We start from the raw sequence: 22,651 nt of genomic DNA on the forward strand, positions 1-22,651 counted from the left end.
GCGTTGAAGGACGCCGTACACCCGTCGGCGCCGTACTGTACTCCGTACTTTGTGTCGTACATCCGCCATACACCCGTACCTGCACGTACGGTGCATTCATAGTACTTCTGTACCGTACGCCATTTCGTACCTTCGTCGTACAAGGTACATACGCCGTACGATTGTACCTGCGTAGGAGTACAAGACATTTGCAGATTTGGGGCTACGCTGTATGATTCTACTTGCGTAGGAGTACAAGGTACTTTCACCGTACCTTCAGTCGTCAGCGGTTCGTACCAGCTTCCCGTACTACGTACCTTTAGTGGTATTCCGTACAGCTTCATCTGGGTACTCCGTACAGTACCTTTTTTAGCATTGGCTGGAAACAGGTCCTTGGTCTCACTGGAGTCATCTACAGACATTTGCAGATTTGGGGCTTTTGCAGGACATTGGAAAATTTGGGGTTTTCATTTCCTTTCACCTCTTTTAATTGCAATTTCTTGCAAGAAATTGGAGTTTTGGGATTTGTTCTGCAATTTCTTGTTTAGATTGCAGTACATTGGGTTAGATTGCAGGACATTCAGTTATATTTGCAAAACATTGTGTCAGATTTGCAAACTTTGGGTCACATTTGCGAAATTTCAGCAAGATTTGGGGCTTTTCTGAATTTGCCCTCAATAAATTTGGAGCTTTTGCCAAATTTGCTGTTTTTGCAGTGAACATTGCCTGTCACAGTCACATTTGGGTCAGATCTGCATTTGCCCTTTGATTTGGGTCAGAAATTTGCAGATATTTGCTGTCATTTTTGGACAGCCAGCTTATTGCAGTGATAGCCTTGAGGCTTTTGGGTTTTCAGGTCTTTTACAAGTTATCACATTTGCTATGGCTGGGAACAATCAAGATTTATTTGGAGTCCTTCGTGAAGATGATAAGTTGGATGGCACCAACTATCCGATGTGGTCTTATCTCATGAAACATATTCTTGTTGCAAAGCATTTGTGGAATATTGTTTCTGGGGCTGATCTGAGGCCAGCCAATCCTTCAGTTATTATTTCTACTGCTGCACCTTCTGCAGGTGGTACTTCTCCTGATGCCTCTTCCTCTAGCACTCCTGTTGTTGCTCTTCCAACTCAAGAACAGTCTAGATGGGATGCAAGAGATGCAAATGCACATTCATGCATTGCTTTATCATGCAAGAGAATCATTATTCCACACATCCGTTCTTGCAGGACAGCAAAGGATGCTTGGGATAAATTGGCTTCTCTATATCAGATTCGCAATGAAGCTCGTGTTGCATATTTGAGAAGGCAATTACAGGAAGTGAATATGAATGAAGGTGAGTCAATGGATGCATATTTGACAAAGGTCAAAGACCTCATGGAACAGCTTGCCAACATTGATGAAGTGGTGCCAAATTCACAGCTTGTCAGTACTACATTGAATGGACTACCAGATACATATCAAGGGTTTGCTACAACCCTTCGATTAGTGGCCATGGGTAATCCAGACCACTATTCTTTTGATCAGCTTGTTACTTTGCTTTTGCAGGAAGAGCAAAGTAGAGCTAACAGACAAGCAATTATTCCTGATCATGCATTTGCTTCACAGCAAACAGGAAGAGGCAAGGCTCCCAAGCTTATGGGCAAGCCAAAATCTGCACACAGCAGCTGCAATTCCTCTACGCATAGCAGCTGCAATTCCTCTCATGCATCTAAAAATACAGCAGATAAGGGAAAGAAGAAAAGATGCAACTATTGTCGCAAGCCTGGACATGACATTTCAGAATGCAGGAAGCGCATTGCTTCGGAGAAAAAGAAAGCAGGATTGACAGCTAATGCCTCACATGCCATTGAATCCCATGAGCCAGCAGATGCTTCACATGCACATGCTCTTCAGGATGATTGGGCATGGGCTGTCCATTGCTCATTTGATCCCTCCAAAGCTGATGCACTTTTTACTTCTAATGATGCTCAGTCCTGGTACTTTGATAGTGGTGCTTCCAAGCATGTCACATCTTGCAGACAGTTGTTTCATTCTTTAGCTGATGCACCTCGAGGGGGGACTGTTACATGTGCCAATAATGCTTCATATGCTGTAAAAGGAGTTGGAGATGTGCAGCTCACATCCATTTCCAGCCATCCTGTCACTCTGACAAATGTTCTTTTTGTGCCTGGAATTGAAGTCAACTTGATTTCAATTTCAGCAATTGCTACTTCAGGTTTCAGAGTAATTTTTGATGGCTACAGATGCCTAGTATATGATCTTCGTGATGACAATGCCATAGTTCTCACTGGCACCTTGCGAAAAGGGCTTTATCACCTTGATCATCATGCAGCTGCACTTTACACCGAAGCATTGGCTATTTCAGATTCACAGCTTGCTGAAACTCATCTGTGGCATGAGAGAATGGGCCATCTCAATTATAGAGCTCTTGCAAAGCTGCATTCACACCAGATGGCTAATGATGTACCTCAGACTCACAGTTTCTAAACATGTGTGTGAGGGTTGTCTTTTGGGTGAGATGCATCGATTTCCTTTTCAAAAGAATTGTCCAAAACTCTCACAAAGGAAATTGCAGCTAGTACACAGTGATGTCTGTGGCCCAATGAGGACAAATGCCATTGGAGGATACAAGTATTTCATGACTCTCATTGATGATTTCACAAGGTATTGCTGGGTATATCCTTTAAAGGCCAAATCTGAACTTTTCTTATGCTTTCAGAGATGGCTGAATATGGTTGAGAATGAATCAGGCTGCAAGCTTGTCACCCTCAACACAGATAGGGGGGGTGAGTATATGTCAAAGGAGTTTGATGCATTTCTTTCCTCACGGGGCATTATTCACTCATGCATATTCACTCATGCACTACTCCTTACACTCCTCAGCAGAATCCTGTTTCTGAAAGGAAAAACAGGTCCACAATGGAGATGGCCAGATGCATGCTCAAGGCCAAGTCTTTGCCCAATAAATTTTGGCTTGATGCAGTAATGTGTGCCAACTATGTGCTGAATAGATCACCTACGCGGGCATTACAGACTATGACACCTTATGAAGCATGGAAAGGCAGGAAGCCTTCACTTTCACACATGAAAGTTTTTGGGTCTCTTGCGTATGTTCATGTATGTACCATCTCAGCTGAGACATAAGCTTGATGACAAGGCAATCAAATGCATATTCATTGGTTACAGCCAGGAGAGCAGAGGGTATCGGTTATATCAACCAAATACTGGGAAGATTATTGTCAGTAGAGATGTGATCTTTGCTGAACATTCAGCTTCTCCTCTTGTGGACTGCAAAGCAAAGCCAGATATTGACATGTTTGATGCCTTTGAGTCTTGGTTACCTCTACCATCATCAGAAGAGGATTTTGAGCAGCAACATGCGCCTCCTGCAAGCCCTCCACAAAGCAATAATCAGCCTCAACCTCATGCTGATTTGCAGGCTTCTCTTCCGGCACAAAATGATCCCATTACTCATGATGCAGTCATTGAAGAAAGAGCTGTTAATAGACAGCAAAGGCAAGTTCCCAGATGGCTTCTTGATACATTGAGGGACAGCAAACAAGATCAGCCTTTTGCTGCCCGGACAAGATCAGGGAATAGACAGCATGGTCACTTTCTTGAGTTTGCACTCCTTGCTACAGCTTGCAATGAAGAGCCTTTGTGCCATAAAGATGCTTTTGACAGCCAAGAGTGGATGGATGCAATGAAAGCTGAGTTACAATCTATTGCCAAAAATGACACTTGGGAATTAGTAGATCTTCCACCTGGCAAGCATGCCATTGGAACGCGTTGGGTCTACAAATTAAAAAGAAAATCTGATGGCAGCATAGATCGATACAAAGCCCGTCTTGTTGCAAAAGGGTATGCCCAACAACAAGGCATTGACTTTGAGGAGACATTTGCTCCCACATCCAGGATTACTACCATTCGATGTGTCATTGCCATTGCAGCCCATCATCATTGGCAAGTGCACCAACTTGACATCAAGACTGCCTTTCTTCATGGGGATCTGCAGGAAGAAGTCTATGTCACTCAACCTCCTGGTTTTGAGGTTATTAATTCTGAAAATAAGGTATGCCGGCTTAGAAAAGCCCTTTATGGTTTGAAGCAGGCACCCAGGGCATGGTATGCAAAAATTCATGCACACTTACTATCCCTTAGTTTTCAGAATAGTCCCACAGAACCCACTCTTTATTTCCGTGGGAGTGGATCTGATTTTTTAGTGCTGATTTTATATGTGGATGATATGCTTATCACGGGCCCCGATACTCAGCAAATTGCAGCTTTCAAAGCTGATTTGCAGCAGATTTTTGACATGTCAGACATGGGACAGCTCCATTATTATTTGGGCATTCAGTTTGCTCATGTTGAGGGGGGTATCATGATGTCTCAGTCCAAGTATATTGGACAGCTCCTTGATCGTTTTCAGTTTGAGGATTGCAAGCCAATCTCTACTCCAGTGGACCTTGGCTTCAAATTCTCAGCTCATGATGGGAGCCCACCATGTGATATCACTCTTTATCAACAGGCTGTTGGATGCCTTATTTATTTATGTCACACCAGACCTGACTTGCAGTATGCAGTATCTCAGCTCAGCAGATTCATGCACATGCCCAGTTCACAGCATTGGCAGGCAGTGAAAAGAGTCTTCAGATATCTCAGAGGCACTCAGGATTTAGCCCTCTTCTATGGTGATCAGGGTTCACTTACCATGCATGCTTACACGGATAGTGACTGGGCAGGATGTTCCGACACCAGAGTGTCACATACTGGCAATTGTTTTTTGCTTGGCAATTCATGTATTTCTTGGCTCAGCAAGAAGCAACCGACAGTTGCCACGTCTAGTTGTGAGGCTGAGTACAGGGCAGCCTTCACCGCTACAGTAGAGTGTGTTTGGCTTCGACAGTTACTTACAGATCTTGGTATTTGCCAGACATCCTCCACTATTGTCTACACTGACAGCCAGAGTGCTTTGGCCATTGCGCGTAGCCCAGTGTTTCATGCGCGTACCAAGCATATTGAAGTTCACTATCATTATGTTCGGGAGCGGTTGTCAGCAGGCGACATAGAGTTGTCCTATCTTCCCACAGAGGACAACATCGCAGATATGTTTGTCTAGTCCCTTACAAAGATAGCATTCAATTCAAAATATGTCATAAATGCATCATGAGCATTTACCAAAACTGTCAAACTGCAAGACAGTGCTCCAAAGATCAGATTGAAAAATGCCTCAGATCACTTCCAATGGTTAAACATCCAAAAGCCCAAAGATAACTGAGATAATGATGAAACTTTCTAGAACTTAAACATATTCAATGGTTCACATTAGAAGAAAATATCGCTGTTACCCCCAAATTAAATAGTCTGAAGTTGGAGGGTGCAATTGAAGGTATAGAAGCAAACAATGAAGGGCTTTTACAATGGAATGAAAGTTTTTTTACCAGAGAGGAGCCCCTAGAGAAGAATTGCACAATGCTACGTCAGAACATCTGTGAGAGTAGCGCCTTTCTCGACTGGTTTTTGTGTGTGTTCTCCTCGTATACTGGACCATTGCTACTCAAACTTCATCAGCATGCTCCTTGTAGTGTCGCCCAACAGTAGCTAGAGCCATTTGATGAATGGTCGCTCCTACAGGGAGAATGCGAATCCTTATTAGGGAATAGTCGCTTCCTCTGCCCGTGCCGACACATTTTCCAGGCGCCGAAGAAACGCACTTAGAGGATGTGGGAAATGGCTCAGAGAATGGAGAGAACAAGCCTAAGCAAATTTCGTGGAAGAAAATGAAGAAAAAGCTTCATTTGGGGAAGATGATGACATGGCACTCAAAGAGGGCTCAAGGAGGGTGAACATGGCTCTGATGCCACATGATGGAACAGCATGAAGGATTCAGCAAATGGAACAAATAGAGTAGTTTATTCAAGAGAGGAGAGGCCCTTATAAGGGTAACTGATACAATGCATGTGCCCCAAAGGAGAGCATCTCCAGATCCACAAATCACTCCACTGATCTCTCAATCAAGACCATGAATCTCTCAATTACACCTAATAGAACCTTCTACCACCTAACCTGGTCACACTAACCAACACACAACCCTTGTATCTCTTGGTACACCCCATTACATCAATTTGTTCTTCAGTTTCTTCATTACGTGGGGGTTCATGGGACTGGCTCTCACTTATATTGAGCCTCAGGATTTTTTATGGTAGTCAAGACCTTGTGGGCTATCACGGTTCTTACTAGGATATATAGTGTTGCCAACCTCATTTCTCAATACAAACTTGCATATGCATCAATGGACTGCATAGAGGCTATTGATGGCACCCAGGTCCACCCCGCCCTTACCTGAGCCAGCATATGGACAGATATTGTACAATTCTGACGATTTAGTATGGGATACAGCATATGAATATTCAGTCTAGGATAGCCTCGAGGCTTTAACATTTGCAGAGCACATTCTTTTTGGGGATTTTTACAATGACAAACAATGATTTTCTTGGAATACTCTCGGCTGAGGACAAACTGGATGGCACCAACTATTGATGTGGTCGTACATGGTGTGCCACTTGATTGCCAAGAAATCTGGGAGGCATTGATGCAAAAATAGAGGCCATACCTGCCTCTCAGGCACAAGCACCTACTGCAATACGCCTTGTGCTACCGTTGCTACATCTGGATCACCTACCAGTGCTGCCACAGTGCCTCCGACTCTTCCCACGCAGGATCAGATCCAACCGCATCAAAGAGATAAACAGGCACATGCCTTCACTGCTTATCTCGGAAGAGGTTCATTAGACCTCATATTCAGTCTTGTGGGACAGAAGGCACGCCACCCCGTATTTGGGATTGTTGTATGATAATAAGCCTTCACTAGTTATGCATCCTTTTACAAACAGTGACCATGGGTTTTTCATGCCGTGCATCATGTATCTGTGCGTTGAGTTTCTTCTCTTGGCCTTTTCTTTGTATTTATTATAAGCTAAGCAAATGGATGATTTATTGCATATAAATGGTTATTGTCTTTTGAAGTAAAACATCTTTTTTTATCCAATATATTGATACACCTTTATAATTTCTATTTTTGTTTCTATTGCAGAAATTATCAAGGGAAGTCTGAAGTACTAGTTTTTAGAACAATGGGGCAGCATGGATTTCTGGCACAGCTTGCTGAGAAAAAGTTGGTAATGATCTTAACACATATCATTACTAAGCTGTCCTTTGAATTTATGCTATAAGCAGAATCGTCTCTCTTCCTAATCCAGAGTCCTCCATGCATACACTTGCAACTGCTTGACATGCATAGAGTAAATGTGACGGTTGGACCTGCAAGTAACTGCTTTCAAGAATAATTATATTATTGTTCCACATTGGTGTCTCTATGGTCAAGGAAACTTATTACTGCTCATTTAGCCTCTGTGATGTCATTCGTGCCATCTGTCAGCTTCTGACAACTGTCCACGAGGATGTTATGCGCGATTTATCAGAAAGTATTTACCTGTGCACAAACATCTACGATTGCTGTACACTGTAATGAACAGAGGAAAAACTAGGAATTAATAATTGATCACATTCATGCGAAAAATCTTTGCTTGGTAATATTTTCTTATATGGTGATCTTAGCATACTCTTCTTCTTTGATTGGCAATGTCAATTATGGGCTCCTTTATTTAGCTTGTGAATGTCCATATGTATGATATCCTAGGGGAATAGACTTAGTTCTATCTACCCTTTTCTAGACAAGTACAAAAGTAAGGATTATTAGGTCCTGGGATTTAGCTAGACATCCCCTCAACCTCCCTTTGATGCTTGTCTTTGGTGTGCTGGCTCTAGGCATTACCTTGCCTACCTACTAGTGGGAAATCTTGAAAAGATTGTCCATGTTTCCTCAAGAACTGTTTTACCCTCATTGCATGTGATACTCTGCTGTCCTCGAGATATTGAGGTTTGATGACAAGACCATGCTTTGAGACCCTAAGGAAGTGGTCATGGTAGAGTTGGGGAACTCCTCTCCCCCCTAGGCCCTAGATGTATGGAGCTGGAGGAGGTCCGACTGTATGATACGGTTGATCTCATCTTGTGGAATCATCTCGGGTGGTGCATCTAGACTGTACTTAAAGGGGGGAAGTCTGTCCATTTGAATGTTGTGACTACCAAACCACGTGGATATCCGTGCATACCATGCCGTATCAACACTGCTCTCTGCTGGGCGCTTGGAGGACTCTAATGCTAACCTCGGTAATCTCCACTGGGGTAAGGTCTAGACTGTGTGGAGGAACGTCACTGTTTGATAGACTCTGTGGAGGAACGTCACTGTTTGAAAGATGGCATAAACCTAGAGAGGAGTCATGGCAAACTCTGCCTATATAATCTGATGGGAGACTGAGGGTTTACTCCGAATCATCTTGGATCCCATAGTCACCTGTAGCCTCTCAAATCTCTGCCACTCTGTTGCTGAAATATCACTCCCTCAAAAAGGTGCTGCATACATTGCAGTTGGTCTCACCAGCGTGTCAAAAAGCCAACCCTTCGTCGGAGGATTTCGGAAGTGTGCCTGGAAGCATCGCCTCTCTAGTCAAGCTAGAGCACCCCGTCCTAGTGTGAGTCGTGCCATACTTGCATGGATCATCGTGAAACCTAGTCCTGTGAACACTATCCCCAGATATGTGTAAGACTGCACTATCTCCAGAGGCTCGTCACAGTATGTGAAACTTTGGCGATGGGACAGTGCTCGTGAGGTATTGAAGATCATAACCTTGGTTGTTTTTGCAGTCCCTTTGCTGAGGATGATATGAGGACTATGACATCGTTGTACAACAATATCTGCACCATCAGGTCAGCTAGAAGGGAACCCTCTCCACCTAGGCAATCGACAAAAGAAGTGATCTCATGGATAGAGCCCAAAAAGAGTCGGTGATAGGGGGCAACCTTGTTTTACTCTGATAGTGCTCTCAACGCAGCCTTATAGGCCTCTTGGGACACGTACCCTCCCTCTGACGAACTCATACAGACTCATGACCTCCCAAATCATGATCTCTGGGGGCTGCAACGCGAGAGGGTGGGACAGTATCGAATGCCTTACGAAAGTCTATGAAACAAGTGTAGACTTTCTGATGCCTGGACTTCACCTCTTCATGATAGCCCTCGGGTGAAAATGTGGTCCAGGGTGGAGTGCTGTCTCGAAAGCCTGCCTGCCCAAGTGCCCGCTGCCCATGATCCTCTGTGTGGCTGCTGATCTCCCTCTCTAGAACCGACCCATATATCTTAGCCAAAGTGTCCAATCATAAGAGTGCGGTAGTTCCCAGTGTCCTTGGGATCACCTGCCTTGTGTATTGGTACTATGGTGGTGGTGCTCTAAGTAGGTGGGAAGCCATGGCATACGGCATGGTTGAACAACTATGCTAGGATTGGGGTCAAGTTCTCTTGCCCATGTGCAAAGTGCTCCATGATCTAGTGATCGCTGGTTATGAAGCCGGAGAAGAGCAGTTTGTACATTCTGCGCAGTAAACAAATGACACGTAGTGGGTCTGGGCATAGAGGACATACCAGATGGTGCTTGACTTGGGAGGACATCATATAGGGAGCATGCATATGTATGCCAGACTGCTGGTCTGTGATGGGGATGGGCGACTTCCCCTTCGACAAGAGCCCCCATCCCATAGTAGGGTCTCCTCCACGAAAGGAGCTGATCACCTCATCCATTTTGTGCAAGAGGAAAGCCCGCTTCTTATGCCGTGTATCAACTCGGAATTGAGCTGCAGTTTATCAAATGTTTAAACAAAAAAACGAATGAGTAAAAATGTGGGCCTGAGACATGACACAAGATCCATTAGGACCCCATCCTCCATGCAAATGTCAGGGGTGGTGATTTATTATTGACTTGGCGATGTTAGGTGATGCTCGGGACACTCGGCGTGAGATCCGTTGTGCCTCTGGTGAAGTCAACTGTCCGGGTGCTCGCTCACGTGTAAGGTGGGCTATCATCTCTCTGCACTCATCATTGAACCAGGGGTTTTGGGGCATCTTCCCATCTGGACACGTGCAGATCGTGTCGTGGAAAGGATTGGGTATCACTGAGGTAAGGGTGTCCGATGCATGTGCGAGGTCCATCCCCTCCAAGTAGTACTGGAAGCTCAGAAGCCAGCAGGTGGCTCACGTACGCCGGGTCAAGAGCACAGTCAGGTAGTCACACTACTTTGAAGCATCTTCAGACAATACCGTGTCTATCTTCATGCAATTATAAGTATAGGATTTAGAAGCGAATCTGCTGCTCATGATTTACAATTAAGTAGAAGATTTTAAACATGAAATTTGGAGCCTCTCTGGATTCTAGACGGATGCTCAGCTTTGATATTGTTGGCTTCTTACCTGTAGTTTTCTCCATGTAAAAAGCAGAGAGAGAGAGAGAGAGAGAGAGAGAGAGAGACAGAGGGAGGGAGGGAGGGAAGGGAGGGGGGTGTCAGATCTACTAAATTGTTTACCAGTCTTCTGAATATTCCATGCGGTCAACTCTCCAAGTTTGGTGTATGACACCATGAGATGGGGGTTTAAAAAGAAGAGGTTAGCAAGCATTATAGGATCTAGTTTTGCTGCAATGCTTTGTGTTCAACTGTACTATCCAAAGGGAAGAGCATCAATGATTAAGATGACAAATTCTGATTATGCCTGTGGCTTTTAAATCATCACTGTGCTTTTGTACTCAGGAAGGCCATCTTGATTAATCCTGTATAAGAGTGCTCAAGTGTAATGTAAACACCCACCTTCCTGGAGCTCCGCCTTTTTTCTCTGTTGCTTTGTAAGGTGTGTTGTTGGTGGCTTCAGTAAAAATCTGAAATCCTGCCATCCATATCATAGCTACTTTTCTTATGTCCTCTTCTACTATCCCTTTCTTTGTTCTTCGTTCATGGGTATTTGAATTATGAGTGAGATCTTGTTTTAATTTCAGTAGATGTAAAGGAAGAATAGCTGTCTTTGAAGAAATTCAACCCAGGAAATAATGTCCCATCACACTTAAATTGCTGTCATTCTCTTGGAAACAGTGTGCGGTTATACAACTACCCTCTCAGACTTTGCTGCTAGCAAGCACTGATAAACAAGGAAGGATGCTTGGCATGCTCTTCCCAGGGGTACAGTTGCTTTGGTTGCCATTTGTGAATAAGAATATTTTTACACTCCATTGTTTGGGACACATTGTTTCCTTGGACAATAATATCTGGATTTTCCCATTAACAGGACATGGTGGTGTTCAAGCCACAGGTATCAAATCAACAGCAACAAGCTCAGAGTGGAGCTTCTGGAATTGGACAGGCATTTTCACAGGGCCAATTGACAGGTCAAGTCCGTCCTCAGCTGATACAGTCAGGCCAGCTAGCAGGTCAAGGTCCTTCAAGTTTATCAGGAACTGGATTTCTAAACTAGTGGGCATTTTAGAGCCCAATTATGGTCATCTTCTCAAGACAATATGTAAACCAGCTTACAGTGGGTATTCCAGAAATTGAAAGCCACTTGGCGTTTAGAGTGGCCAGAGCAGGCAGCATTTTAAGCACCCCTGTGTATGGGTGCTTGCACAGGAAGAAAAAATCAGCCCTTTGGATTTACAGGTTCTTATAGTACTTGATTACTGGTTCAAAGAAATTCTCTTGCATAAGGAGAGTTGCATCAGCTCCCAGTGACATCACATGTGACTAGATTGGCTACAAGACATGATTATGTAGGTAATTTATTGGGGGACTGGCAAAAGTTATGTATTGGAATCAGTGAAGGGAGGCTTATTTTAAGGATTTGACAGTCTTGAGCGGCTTTTCTGTAGCAGCCACCTAAAGTTTATGGGACACATCCTTCGAGAACAGCTCAGGCTTAGTGATTTTCATTTTGTTACATGAAATTCACGATTTTGTAATTTATCAAAGCCAGTTCCCTTCTAGCACAATCCTGTAATTTGAGGCCAGTGCTGAGCTTTCCATATGCACACTTGTGCTTTTCAAGTCATTGTGCATAAGGTGAGTTATTGGTCCATCTTGCTTTACTTTGGTAATTGACTTTTATATACATTAGAAAACCTAAATTGCTGTTCTCATGGTGGATTCATGTGAACATTATGAAGTTGTGGACTATTAGGGTCCATCCATATATTGCTTTACTGTCTGTCACTGTAAAAGTTGCAGTAAAAGTGTTCCTTGCTTTGGAATTCCATTCATATGCTAATAGAGTGCACACCTACTTCCTTTTAGAATCAGTGGTGATGCAAGCAAATATTGAAATTCTGCAGTGTGAAGTTGAATCTCTCTCTTGGTTTCTGAAAGTGAACATTAACATGTTCCATGCAAAAATTGAAGGTCTTTAATTTGGACATGTTCCACGTGAATGGAAGTTGCAATGCTCATTATGATCTGAAATGTCTCATTCTTGAGCCTGAAGATAGCAACCAAATCTTAATACAAACTCATATTCATGTTTATAGAGGTTAAGCTGGCGTATGGCTAGGTTTTGAATGCGAAAGATTGGACAACTTGTTCAGGTTGTCTATGGAGTACCCAGTTAGATGCTTTTTGGAGATGTGGAACACGATAGTGTTTTGGCATTTGGCTACTACTATAGTTGCACTGTGCACATTACAACCATGAAAAGCATTGTCTGAATTGTTTTTGTTGAAATTGGCATTGCAATGCCTTAAAGCCATTACAACTGAAAGAAAAGCTATTGTCAAAACCCTTGTATTAAAATTTTTATGTTTGATAAGAAAGCATGACGAGGCCATCACTTAACGGATTCTACAAAGCCTTGGTTCCCTCAAATATAAAATGTTTTTAAAAGTTGCATTTCAAAGGAAGTACAAGGGGAAACCATGATGAAGATGATATATAAAATGCCGACAGCTTGGATTTAAATAATTAGAATTGCTTCACTTGAAGTGTTGAGATGCATAGAAATATGAGGATGCTCCTGAGCATGGGCCCATGAGATGATACACCAAATGAACAAATTCAGTGGAATAAAGCTGTGCGAAATTGGCTTTGGGGCTTGAATTTTTTTGAATCCATGCATTTTATGCCACATACTATGTGAGATTAACTCATTGATCTTATTTAAACCTTTGAAACCTTTTATCTTAGCTTATTGAAGCCTATATGTTGGGAGAGGCATACTTGACACATAAATATCCAGGTTGTGATTGAAGTTGAGGGGTGGCATGGGTTTAACATAGATTATATGATGCAACTTGTAAATTGCATTTGTGGGTAAAGATGGTGATGGTTATGGTGAAAAGGTGGTGGTTGAATGCTAAGCTCCCCTTTTTGTTTTGGTACAAATATATATTATCAAAATTTCTTCACCACTCACGGTTTGATTGCACAAATGTCTTACTATGCTTACATGTGATATTTATGTTATTATACTTCATTATTGAGTGGAGATGAGACTCTTGCGGCATCAAGTATTTGGTGCAAGACCTAGTCCTCTTCCATGCATTGCATGTACAAATCATGTAGATGGTTATCTACAAGGTCGTAGTGAGTGTGAGGGATATCTTATCCACTTCTTATAGTTTGAATCCTCAATTAGGTCTTGAGGTGAGATTATGAGAGGTTTTGTGAGCTAGGGTTGTATAATTTTTAAAAAAAAATTTGTACGATTCGATATATTCTAGTCTTATGAAGGTATATAAAGTTACATCCTCGATGGGACTCATCGTGGTTTAACCGTAGGATAGGGTGACGTTGAATGGAATTAGGATGCAAGTTGATTGATGGAGGAGTTGGCAACAACCTAGGAGTTGAGAGGAGTGCGAGTGTCCATATTATTTTCCTTGGGAGGTATTTTATTTCTTAGGAAAGTAGGGTATTTGGGACAACAAAGGTTGGAGGCAATATGTAGTAGGGATAAACTTATTATATTCAAGGGCTCATCGTAGTAGAGATCTTGGGAATGTGTGGTCTTGATGGGGTTTGGAGTCACCTTGTATGTGGTATGAGTATTGTGGCTTGCAATTGTTTGTCTAAGATTAGATTGGTTTTATTATTTGGGATAATGTGCTTTTCAATATCATTGTGGAATTACTTAGTTAGGAGTTTTGTTTCTTGCAAGAAGCAAAGTTCATCTCTAGCAAACTAACTTTTTTCCTGGATGTGTTTTACATTGTCATTTTAGAGGGATACATTATAACCCCCCTAATTGGAATAAAGGTACTTTAGCGTAGGATAGAGTTGAGGCAAAACATTATGGGTGTGATGACACTCCACTGTATGTGGAGCCATGACATAAGTACATCTTCTTGAAGCAAAGCATGGCACATTATAATATTTGACAATTTGGGTATCTTGGACTATTGAGTACCTTTCATTTTTAAAAATTTGATGCATATGATAATTGTGTTGTTCTCAATTCTTCCTACATGTCCATTTTGCCTAGAGTATGACAAACATAAAAATCACAACTTTGATAGCACAATCATAAGCAATCGAGATACTGAAAATTGCCTTTATAGCAAGTATCATTGGTCTAGGAACAAGGATCCGTAAAGGAAAGAACAAGGGAAAGGACAAACTCCTTTAGATAGCATGAAACCTCGATATGCACAAGTGGTAATAAATGAGTACTTCCATATTTCCGATACCCAGTTGCATTCTTCCCTATATCTTTCTTGATAAGCATATTCCTAAGAAAAAGGTAGCATCAAAGACGTATTCTAGTTGCTTGATACCTCAATTTTGAAACATAAAAAATTTTGAGAGTTTTTTGGGTTCATTTGCAACCCAAGTCTTCCTTATCTTTGTACAGCCCGGTAGTTTCCAGCAAAAATCCTAAGAAACTTAGATACATTATGGTTGCATGTAAGACTTCTCTAGCGGATGTCTCAAAGTGGTTGAGTTATTGCTTCAGGGCCATTTTACCAAATGTTGATGAACTTTGGACAAACTTATTGAGAGAAGTTGATGTTCTAGTAGATTTAAGTTGGATTTTGAATGATTTGGTGGGAGTTATACCTGCTATAAGGTTTTTAAACTCCTCTTTGAGTGTAGAAGAAAATTGTACTCCAATCTTGCTTACCTTTCAAACTGCGGTATGACCAATAATCCTTCAACAAAATAGGAGCAACAAAGGAACGAGTAGGAGCTCCTATCCTTTCTTTGTTAGATGTCTAGGGTTGTTTACCTCTATAACATTTGTCTACACTATCTGCTCCTTCTCAACCAAGAAAAATGGGCACTGCTCTTGGGCATTTAGACCATGCTACCACAAATTTTGGACTTTGAGTCTTTAAGTCTCATGCAAAGCTCCATTCAATAGGTCTTATCATTTTTTGGATATAAAGAATTCTTCTCTTTGGTTTCAATCCTTGATAATTATTCATATGTTGCACTTTGAGAGAGACCCAAGGATCTTGCGATCTTCTTTCATAATTTGGAAGGCTATAGGCCACCAAGTATATACTCTAATTATAAGCTATTTGTTTCTCATTAAACATCAAAATAAATAGCCTTGTGCATAATAACATTGGTTAGTCTTTCAATCTTTTTTTCATGTTCAAAACCAAAAAGAAAATTGTGTGTTTTGTAAATGTCATGGCTTCTAATGTAACTCTCATGTCATCTTATAAAACCTAACTGTTACTATCTAAAATCTTTATAATTCTAGTTTTTGATGGAGATTGAATAATTGTTTCAATTCCTTCTTGTTTGTGAACTCATGTTTGAATAGATGTGCGTATCAAAGATAAAAAAGTTAGAAAGAATCCATTGGTCTCTTCTTCAGCCTTTGAGGATAAGGTGGGAGCTATCAAAAGTATTTTTTTACTAAGATCTCTTAAGGGTCAAGATGTTGATTTATATTTTCCTCTACCTATGCTTGTTGTGTTACATGTACACAATAGGTCATTTGCACTCAATGACCTTGAGAGATCTAATATAGTTTTTATATGCAACTTCTTTTAACTTTCTTCTCTTGAGATTTGGCACTCAAGTGTGTTTTTACTCAAATGATAGTTTGAGAAGTACTTCTATGCTCCCATTACATTTAGCAATGCATCTACTTTAATTGACTGAATAAATCAAACGTACTCTGATACAAGACGAAAGAAACTTATTTCTCTGAGATTCACCCTTCAAGGCAAGTTTATAAATATATCTATAGTCTTTACACTTATTTCTCATGGTTTAAATGCAAACTTTACAAATACTCCACGCAATTCTTTAAAACTTTCAAGTCACTCAGAATATATAGGGAAAAAATCTACGTACATGTTAGTTAAAGCCTTAATTGTTGTGCTTGTCAATCTTAAGTAACTTTGTAACTCTCCATGCATTTCAAAATTTGTATGCTTTAGATAGTCATGCATGTCATCGACTCGTTTTAGTTGTTTGAACTAGCTAAGTACATGAACCTGACCATTTCCTACATACTCAAGCATTGATGTAGATTTTTGTAATTAGTTGGTTTTTAATTTGTATATTTTAGCTTTAAAATACCAATAGAAAATAAAATAAGCGAGTGGGAGAAAAAGCATTAAAAAAAATTATATTTATACAAAATTTTTTTTGTAAGAATCTTTTTTCATTTATTCACACTCTCTCTCACACACACGCACAGAGTCGAATGCTGGCCAATGGATAGTCCTATCTACTAGACGGAGTCACGAAAATCCTGACCACCACTGTTCACGATGAAAGTAACTATAGCATGTTGCATGGGAGATTTTTTGGTAGCTTCTGGTTACCAGCGTTCATGCGACAGACAGGTGGTACCACAATCGAATGCTGGCAAGTGGATAGTCCTATCTACTAGACGGAGTCACGAAAATCCTGACCACCACTGTTCACGATGAAAGAATGACCATTTTCCTTGCATCCTCTTCTCTACATGCTCCACACAATCCACAATCCATATGCAAGCAAATGCCCATACTCACACACCATGAATGACACGAGAGGGTGCAAACCTCATGCCTCTTGGGATCACATCCCTTGGGCATACCCCATTATTCTATGCTTAGCCTATGACTCTTTATGCCTACCATTGATTAATGCAATACCCATGCACAGTGCTACCCTTTCCTAACCATCTTAGGACCTAATGCATACGTGCATATTTTATATATTCAATTGGCCAATTTACAATGTTACAATCATAGGGTAATCACCAGATTTACAATTGGCCAATTTACAATGTTACAATCATAGGGTAATCGCCGGATTCATGCAAACTCTGCTACGTTATAGCCCGAGAAACTTCACCATATACACTCCAGAGATCCGCTTGATCTCTCAGAAAACTTTACTGCCCACACATCACCTACAATTGTCATAGTCCCATACCCCAGGAACACTATCAGACTACGACTTCATCTGTAGGTCCAAGTTACATGCGAGATGTCAAGAACCCTGGTCGAGTTTTCTCCTGAGTTGGAGCTTTTACTGTGTACTGAGCACGGTGGTAAAAGTGGAGATTGACTCCTACAATAGAGATTTTATTGAGAACTATTCATGACTACCAGATGCACATGTGATGACACTTCACGTGGATTCAACACTATACCTATCCAAGGGAAGAGCCCGTTACAACTCGCATTCAACTCCTATATACTTGGATTGAGGTGGTTGAGCTAAACACCTTCTAATCTCATCCACTGTAAATCCACTAAATGTCTCTTGTTACTGATTGGTCTATTGATGATCCTAACCTTCAAACTTTTTGTGAAGCTTGGAGTTGCAGCACTTACCCATTGGTATTGGTCAAATCCTATCACCGCTTGCTTGCATGGCCTCAATTTAAGCTAGTGCAATCTGAGTCGACTGATATTTTGTACCTACTTTGATTGATTACCTGCATGGTCTCGATTTGAGCTAGTCACTTGTTAACCAGGGATTGATAAAAAGTTATCCTTTGAGAAATTTGAATGCAAGGTTCTCTAAAGTTTAACATTGAGTCCCACCTGGCACAAAGGCCAAATTTTTTGAATGCAACATGATACAATTGTAGATCTCGTACACAAAGAAGTAGCTAAGTTTGTTGTAGAGATACTAAACCACAAGGGAGTACAAAAACAATTCATACTTGTAAAAAATTTGCACTCCTTAGCAAAAAAAAGATATTGGAATTGGGCTACTCACATCTCCATGCTGCTAAGTAACCATGCATGCAGCACCCACAATGGCAAGAGCTATATTTTTTCACTTTTTGGCCATCATCATTGACTTTGAGATTCAATAGAATGAATCCTCTGCATTAGTCGCAAGGTATAGATGAATTAGATGCTCTTCTATTGTCTCTTGTATGGTAAACAGAATCCCAACCCACTCTCAATTAGAGTGACTAGCAAGGTAATCAATCAGAGTAGGTACAAACTACTAAGATTGACAATGAGGAGGTACACAAAAAAATGATGCAACTCAACTCAGAATTACTAACCAACTACTAAGATTGAAAATGAGAAGGTACACAAAAAAATGATGCAACTCAACTCAGAATTACTAACCCAAGAGCCACCACAGCTTGACCCTGGTGATCAAATACAAGAGGTAGTCGCATCTCACATAGAATTACCAACAACATTGTCAAAAATTATTTGCTAGTATGGCATCAGAAGAGCAACAACGTGAAGTGGAAAGATAAATGATTCCATGACTCCAAACATTATTGCAAGAAGCACAAATAGAGATTCAAAGTCTCAAAAAAAGCATGATAGAACAAATGCAGCAAATAAATTCTTATAAAAAAGGCTCTAGCAAAAAGCAAGAACAATGCACTAAAAATCACAGTGACCCTACAACAATATCAACTGCATCTTTTAGATGCCTTGAATAGCAAGGAATATGTAAAGCATTAACTCTATGAAATGTATGTCTCTTTTGATGACTGAAAAAGTAATAGTACAATTACAAGAAAGCCGGATGTAGAATGAAATACTCTATGTAGTGGATTTAGATCTATAAGTAAAAAGTAAATAAAAGTATCAATCCTCTCCAACTAGTCAGTGGAGGGTGACCAAGTTTTCATAGTTATGGAATAGTCCTTAGACCAGTAGGTCGGGGACATTTATAGAGTGTATCAAGTGAAAGACACTCGACCAGTTGGTCAAGGGTATCAGTCCCAAGTATCAAAATAGCATGCTTCTAATGATAACTAACACTTCAAGCTTCTAGATAAATTACCTCTACCAATGGAGAATATGTGATGAGGAATTGCATCTCCTTGTAAATCTTCCATATCATGGGCAATGGATGTGTCCAATAACTTGATGTTGGTCCAAGCATCACGGCGTAGCAACTAAGGAAAGGGGTTGGTACCATAGTCCTCATGCCACAATCAGGCCTAAAGCTTCATTCAACCGAAACAAGTCAATCCAAGTATAGCCATCAGTCGTAAGATTTTTCTTATCTTACAATGGATATACTAGTATGTGTTTGTCCTATCAAACATCTATCCTACTATACTACTGGACCAATTTTCAATGTCAAAGTAAATCAATTACAAAAATCGACTATTGCCCTTTTCAAACAACTAGTGAGAGAGTTCCGTTAATAACCAACCTCTCAATACCGAATAAGTGAGAATAATCCATATCATACCATTCCTCTTAACAAGGTGTCAAAGTGGGAGTCAATTATCATACTCACATTTATGTCAGTACATTGCAGAAAGTACAACGATACTGATGACTATTCTCCAATAGAGAGTTCAATTTTATTTAGTAGTACTTGGAGAAAATCTGTTGTAGAGTGCTCCTCGAAGTTGCCAACACCGTGTCTTCATGCCTTAGATTTTCTAATGCAAACCTGATGGAGAGGTATGCCGACTCACCTAGCAGCATCACAACCAAATGAAAGTTAGAACAATTCATTGAAGATGCAGAAGCCAGGCTTCAATGCCGGCACACAGTTGTTATCCGTGTCACTCGATCTAGATTAGCATAATCAAATCTTGGCATTTTGCTATTCAATAGTAATAAGAGGTGGGCAATTAAAGAAATGAAGAAATGCATATTAAATGTTAGTGAAATCCAAGTAATAAGTGGGAATCTCAAGTAAACCATAAATTTGGGTATGCCAGTCAAGTCTAATTTTGGTATTCCAGCCAAGTCCAAGGGAATTCCCAAGGTCAAAAAATCCAAATATAACCTCAATATACTTATACCTTTCCTCGATCTCCTATTGGCACTTTCCAATTATCAATATCACAATTAAATTTATGGACACATCAAAGTGTGATAAGGTCCTTGAGAATGTCAAAATTGAAGGACAGACTCCATGCTACATGGCCTTTTCACCATTTCACACTTAAAATCATGCTATATTCTTGACTTCTATTAATAATTACACTATGAATATTTCTTAATTCAGTAGATAGGAAATCTCTCCATAATATAACTAATAAGATAAAACAAGACTCTGATGGTAATTCTCTCCCCAGTCACATTAGGAGGAGTTCTCAAGAAATGCAACACAATGTAAAAAACACTGCTTGCAAGTTACCGACTCATGACAAATGATGGCCTTTTCCATTTATCAAAGTATAAAGTATAAAGTGTAAAATATCAAAGTATAAAGTGTAAAGTGTAACCCAATACTATCCTAAGGGTAAAATATTACCCAGGTGCTCTAAGTACATAAAGATGGTTGGGCCATACCCTACTACTATAATGAAAATCAAGTCACCAATCAACCAAGCCTTAGGGACGTTCAAATAGACCAAGGACGAGCCAAGGACTATTCCAATCCAATGATCATAGAATACAATAATAAAATTTCAAATAGTAAATAGCAAAAAAATCCCTAAATTCCATGGTAAAATAGGCTATAATCATACGAAAAGTGTTAAATGGAATATACCAAAGACCATGCTCAAAGGACATCATGGACAATCCTTAACTTTTTTCCAAAAGGTTCTTCCAAATGTCTATGAAACTAACAAAGCAACCCCTTTTACTCTCTCCCAAAAAAGTATTTTCACCAATGCACTAAATCAATTTGCTTTTTTGTCGGGGAGTCCCTAAAGAGCTGGGCTTATCTGTCAAAGAAGCAACTTCAAAGGGGGAAAATTTTCCCATCTATTAATAGCACCATGTTTGTGCCCAAAAAGATCTTATATCCTCTAAAAGGCACCCCAAGGATGTAACATCGTAAAGACAAGTTGGGCACAAGCTAATTCAAAAAGGGAACATGAGTAATGTACTGGCTCTCAAGCTAGGCCCTTCTACATCCCAAATAAAACTAAATGTGAGCTGCCAACACCTAGGACAACTGTATAGCAAAGCCATATATCCATATTTCTCCGTTTTGGGTGCCATTTCTCAAGATTCCATTTCAAATCCTAGAAGCTTCAAGTCGTTTTTTTTCCAAGTAATCCCCCATAATTAAATATTTAACAATTAGAGATCTAAAAATTCATCCTAGGCAATCTTGAAGTTTTAAATCTCCTAGCTAAGTTTGAAACCAATTCTGCCATCATATAGGCAGTGTCTCAATGGAGATCAAGCTGTTAGGCCATAATATTGCTAATCTACCCGTATTCGAATGGTCTTTTTTCTTGTATATCAAAACTCTAAGCTCCTGGAGCAGTAGAAAAGAAGTGTCGGCTCAACTTTGCAATCCCTTGCGATAGAAGATATGGTCTAGAACCGTTCTCTCTTGTAACAGGAAGAGGTTTAGATGATTCTACGTCCATGGCAACACTCTGAATATGTTTTTCTATCATTTGGATTTTGTGAGATGAGCGAATTCAGGCAAGCGAACGAGCTGCAAGAGAGAAAAGGCAGAGATGACCAACCATGTTGTAGCTTATCTCTATTCCATAAGCTCTGTAGATTGAGTCATATGACGGGCTATCAAAGTGAACGATCCACTCATTGGCAATGCCAGTGTCGTAAGAGCAAGCAAAAACAGAGCAATCCGCTCAATCTACAGAAGCAGCAGTAATCCTTGTGAGTAAATCTTGCATGTTTTCTCTGGCGAAATGAACAGGCATGACTAATATAGACGACTGGAGGTCCAAATGTCTTCTATGGCAACGCAGCTACAGCGCAATGGCAACGTTAGATCGAGTGCAAGCTAGAATGTGTGTAGTTGTAGCAACTAGAATGTGCTACTACATATCTGTTTAGTCAGGAAAATAGACGTACTCGTAATGGAAAATCGCACATCTACTAGTTCCAGATGGTAGAGAGTCGTAGCTATCTCCTGAACCGTGCCGAACTATATAGGCAGCTTATATTTTTGCCTCCTAGCCAGGAAGCCTTCACAAAAGGATGCAATGAGCTGTTTGTATTTGCATATTTGAATTGTTATCTCTACGCATTACTTGTATTCCACTAGAGTGTTTATTCACTATCTTCATGTGGTTTGCCCTGCAACACAAACCCAGACTGTTAGCTTTACTAATGGCATCTAGAGTAGGAAGTATGGAAGCTTAGTATTGCAAGAGGTAGAATCTTCCTATTGAGTCAAGAACTTACCTAGAATGAGTTGGGCACATGGCTAAAATCAAAACTCGGGTAAGAGGAAAGGACGATCAATATCCTGTTTTCCCATGCTCTACAGTGTCTCTCATCTCTCCAATCAGATCTTCTTCCACTTTCCTTGTGCACACATCTCCTCCTCTCTCCTGATTCTCTCATGTTCATTCTCATATCCACATAGTATTGGTTTAGAATGCGGATAGCTATCTTCTACGTTCCTCACGA

At 40.6% G+C, this 22,651-nt stretch overlaps 1 protein-coding gene across 1 annotated transcript in view; it reads left to right on the forward strand.

Moving 5' to 3' along the window:
• The window catches only part of PFT1 (phytochrome and flowering time regulatory protein (PFT1)), a 135,327-nt gene extending 123,308 nt beyond the window's left edge, over positions 1-12,019 (forward strand). Inside the window, exons 13-15 of the mRNA XM_087391566.1 lie at positions 7,076-7,160; positions 11,016-11,102; positions 11,209-12,019. Coding sequence (XP_087247692.1) covers positions 7,076-7,160; positions 11,016-11,102; positions 11,209-11,394 — 358 coding nt within the window. The 3' untranslated portion in view covers positions 11,395-12,019. The remainder of the gene's footprint in view (positions 1-7,075; positions 7,161-11,015; positions 11,103-11,208) is intronic.
• The last annotated feature ends 10,632 nt before the right edge of the window (positions 12,020-22,651 follow it).

Source organism: Dipteris shenzhenensis, chromosome 20 (genome assembly GCF_047967505.1).
Source record: "Dipteris shenzhenensis isolate YYH24624 ecotype China chromosome 20, Dip_SZ_1.0, whole genome shotgun sequence".
Classification (NCBI taxonomy): domain Eukaryota; kingdom Viridiplantae; phylum Streptophyta; class Polypodiopsida; order Gleicheniales; family Dipteridaceae; genus Dipteris; species Dipteris shenzhenensis.